At 40.3% G+C, this 4207-nt stretch overlaps 1 protein-coding gene across 1 annotated transcript; it reads right to left on the bottom strand.

Annotated features, from left to right (window-relative positions):
- Positions 1-405: 405 nt before the first annotated feature.
- LOC110726724 (heat shock 70 kDa protein-like) lies at positions 406-975 on the bottom strand. The gene is made up of 2 exons (XM_021906242.1): positions 673-975; positions 406-630 (listed from the first exon to the last, which is right to left on the bottom strand). The coding sequence occupies exons 1-2, from the start codon at positions 973-975 to the stop codon at positions 406-408; spliced, it is 528 nt and encodes a 175-aa protein (XP_021761934.1).
- Between the last annotated feature and the right edge of the window lie 3232 nt (positions 976-4207).

The following is a 4207-nucleotide window of genomic DNA, read 5'->3' on the forward strand; positions in this document are numbered from 1 at the left end:
ACCCCCGAAAACAATGAATTATAGGCTTCTGTGCTGCCCGTCCGAGAGGTCATTCTGAGCCCCGTCACCTTTTAACCCGAACTTTACACACGTGGTCCGGGGGTATAAAGAAAAGATACTATCATTGGATTTAAATACTATTTTACTAAAAAAATACTATTATAAGATAAGTACTATCATAACATAAAAGATAATATCATGATTAATTTTATAATATTATATGTAGTAAATACAATCATTTAATAGTATGATTTTGAAAAGATGCCATTATTTTTCTAGTTTAATTTTCATGACTTCAATCATTACTTTTAAATACTATATTACCAAAAAGATACTATTATATAAGTTAAGTACTATCAGAATGTAAAAGATACTATTGATTTGTATTTTTTATTATCATATTTATTAGATATAAAGATGAGTGTCTCCATTAACCGATTTCACTTCAAATGACTCCTTTTCGACAACGACTAAAGAGACATCAAAAGTACCCCCACCAAGATAAAAAATCAATACATTTTTTCTTCCAGAAGCCTTATTGTCAAGACCATAAGCAAATGCAGCTGCAGTTGGCTCATTAATAATGCGAAGCACATTTAGACCAGCAATGATTCCAGCATCTTTAGTTTCCTAACGCTGCAGATTATTGAAATAAGCCGGAACAGTGATAACAGCATCCTTGACACTCGTACCAAGATAGGCCTCAGTAGTTTCCTTCATCTTTGACAAGATCATTGCAGATATCTCTTCGACAGAAAATTCCTTCTCTTGGCCTTTATAGTTAACTACAACCATTGGCTTCTTCTCGTTATTTGAACCAAAGCAAGCAACAACTTTGAATGACCAAAGTCCGATGTCTTTTAATACACTTTCATCATTGAAGCTCCTTCCTATGAGCCTTTTTGTTGCTTTCCCAAGCAGGCCTTCCTGTCCCCTGCCCTTGGAAGTGCATGTAAAGCCGCTTAGCCTCCACATAGCCCACAAACGAGCTATAACTCATCAGGGTAAAACATAGCCTTTTTGTTACTTTCCCAAGAAGGCCTTCCTGTCCCCTGCCCTTGGGAGTGCATGTGAAGCCGCTTAGCCTCGACATAGCCCACTTAGTATGTTGAATAACATCCTCAACCTTCCTCCGATCTTTTTTGCCAATCTTATCAACATCATGTCTCAGTAAGCGCCTCTTTTTATTAGCAGTAGGGGTCACCAAGTACCACACTCTGACATTTGGCCGGCGTGAACAGTCGTCCGACGTTTTCCCTCAATCACCCTTTCTGACAGGGCTCACCAAGTACCATTGTCCGACATTTGCCCCATCCGAGTCACCATCTTCCAACGAGTACCCGCGTTAACCCAAAAGGGCTCAATGCCATCCGATTCACCATCTTTCAACGAGTACCCGCGCTTACCCAAAAGGGCTCAATCTCATCCGAGTCACCATCCTTCAACAATTACCCAGGCTAACCCAAAAGGGCTCACCGAGTCCCACCGTTGCCCTCAGTCACCCTTTTGGGGAACATCAGGCAAACATCGAATGACGGAATCCGTCACCCCTATTGGGGTAACGCAGGTACCGATAGAGCAATGTAGCCTTCTTGGAGTTAGCCCGATAATGATCCCTAAAACGGCGATCGTGGGTAACATTGGATGGCGATACTCGGTAATCCCTTTCGGCCGACACTGTACTCTTTGGAAGATAGAGTACTCTTTGGATGGGGAAAATTTCGGGGAAATGGAAGACTCCGACAAGAACAGTCGTCCGACGTTTTCCCTCAATCACCCCTTCCAAAAACGTCGGACGACTGTTCTAGTCGAGTAAATATCAGACGGTTGTACGGTTAGCCCTTTTGGGTAAGCGCGGGTACTCGTTGAAAGATGGTGACTCGGATGGGGCTAATGTGAGAGGTAATGCCTTTCCAAAGTCGCTTTTTGAGCATATCAAAGTGTTGATTATCAACTACTTTGGAGATCGATTTTTATCACTCATGGTTAAACATTGTACTCCATTGGTTTTGTCTAATGGCGATCGATTGGAGGTGATCATAACCAAAGTATTAACTTGGCTGTATAATGTGCCAACAAATCCCTGACTGACTATAAAGAGAAAACTCCCGGGTTAATACTTTTTAGCATTGCTCATATCAGTGATAAACCGTATTAACCTTGGTGTATACTTTGCCTGCAAAATAAAAACTTCTCTCCCAAGTATACCTCATTAGGTCTTGCAACATAAGTTAATGCCTTTCCAAAGTCGCTTTTTCAGCATGGCAAAGTGTTGATTATCAATTACTTTGTCAAACAGAGAAGCACAATAAAAAAAAACTACGGTTTTGTCGTGAGTGACTAACTCAAAGACTGAAGAGAGAGAAAGTGTCTCGAGACAAAGAACAAAAGAACCCTAGGAATAAGAAAGGGTTTTCTCAAAACCACAAATTTATAGTTTTTAAAAGTATTAACCTAGGTTTATATAGTTTCTGCAAATCCCTGACTGACTATAAAAGGTAAAAACCTGGGTTTATACTGCGCCTGAAAATCCCTGACTGAATTTAAAAGGAAACACCCGGGTTAATACTCCTTACAACTGCGACAGTATCCCAACTTTTGGAAGACTATCAAAGTCGCTTTTTGAGCGTATCAAAGTGTTGATTATCGACTACTTTGGAGACCGATTTTTGTCACTCATGGTTAAAGATTGTACTCCATTGGTTTTGTCTAATGGCGGTCGATTGGAGGTGATCATAACCAAAGTATTAACTTGGGTGTATAGTGTGCCAGCAAATCCCCGACTGACTATAAAGGGAAAACACCCGGGTTTATACTTTTTAGCGTTGTTGGTAACGTCGAAATCAAGCTTTATGGAGATTGGAACATGCTCTTCTTTAGGTGATACTAGTAATACTCCAACGCTACATCCCTTTTGGTTTGAGGCTCCGTCGAAGTGTAAAGTCCAAGTATCATCTTCAGTGACCATTAAGTCTTCATCTGGAAATTCATTGTCTTGTATTGGCGTCGAGTCTTCTATTGGAAAGTCCGCTAGAAAGTATGACACCACAGATCCTTTGATAGCTTTTTGCGGCATAAACCTTAAAACAAACTGGGCTAAATTACTATCCATCTTGATATGCACTCATTGAGTGTAGATTTCTCGAATAGATACTTGAGGGATCTAATCGGGAGACTACAAAGACTGTATGCACTAGCATGTAATGTCTTAACTTGGTTGTGGCCCACACCAAGGCGAGGCACAATTTCTCAAGTGGTGTATAACATGCTTCATATTCGAGCATTTTCTTGCTTAGATAGTAGATTGTGTTTTCTTTTCCTTCTACTTCTTGTGCTAGCATAGCTCCATTGTCTCTTTGGTAGCTGTTAAGTACAACCTAAGAGGTATTACCAGAAGTGCTGGTGTTAATACGGGAGGATTTGCTAGATAAGCTTTGATCTTTTCAAAGGCTTTTTGACACTCGTCATCCCATATTACTGGTACATTCTTCTTAATTTTTTTAAAAATTGGTTCGCATATCGTTGTCAATTTTGATATGAACCTACTTATTTATTGCAACCGGCCAATAAATCCTCGAATGTGCTTCTCAGTTTTGGGCGGTGGCATTGACATGATTTCTTTGATCTTGGTTGGGTCTATCTCTATCCCTCTAGAGCTTATGACATAACCCAAAAGCTTGCCTGAGGTGACTCCAAAAGCACACTTAGATGGGTTGAACCTCATATTGTATTTTCTTAGCCTTTCAAAAATTTTTCTTAAGGCTACTTGATGGCTTGGGCGGTCTTTTGATTTTACAATCATGTCGTCCACATACACTTCGACTTCTTTATGCATCATGTCATGGAGTAAGGCAGTTGTTGCACGTTGGTAAGTAGCACCCGCGTTTTTCAAACCGAATGACATTACCGTGTAGCAGTAAGTGCCCCATGGTGTTATGAAGGTTGTTTTCTCCATGTCTTCTTTTTCCATGAGAATTTGATTATAGCCTGCATATCCGTCCAAGAACGAGAAAAGTGCGTGATTTGATGTGTTATCTACCAGAATATCGATGTGTGGTAAAGGGAAGTCGTCCTTTGAACTTGCCTTATGTAGATCTTGATAGTCGACACACATTCTTACCCTTATGTCTTTTTTCGGAACTGGGAAGACGTTGGCGACCCATTCAGGGTATTTGGATACCTTGATGAAACCTATAGTTATTTGTTT

Source organism: Chenopodium quinoa, unplaced genomic scaffold (assembly GCF_001683475.1).
Source record: "Chenopodium quinoa cultivar QQ74 unplaced genomic scaffold, ASM168347v1, whole genome shotgun sequence".
Lineage (NCBI taxonomy): Eukaryota > Viridiplantae > Streptophyta > Magnoliopsida > Caryophyllales > Amaranthaceae > Chenopodium > Chenopodium quinoa.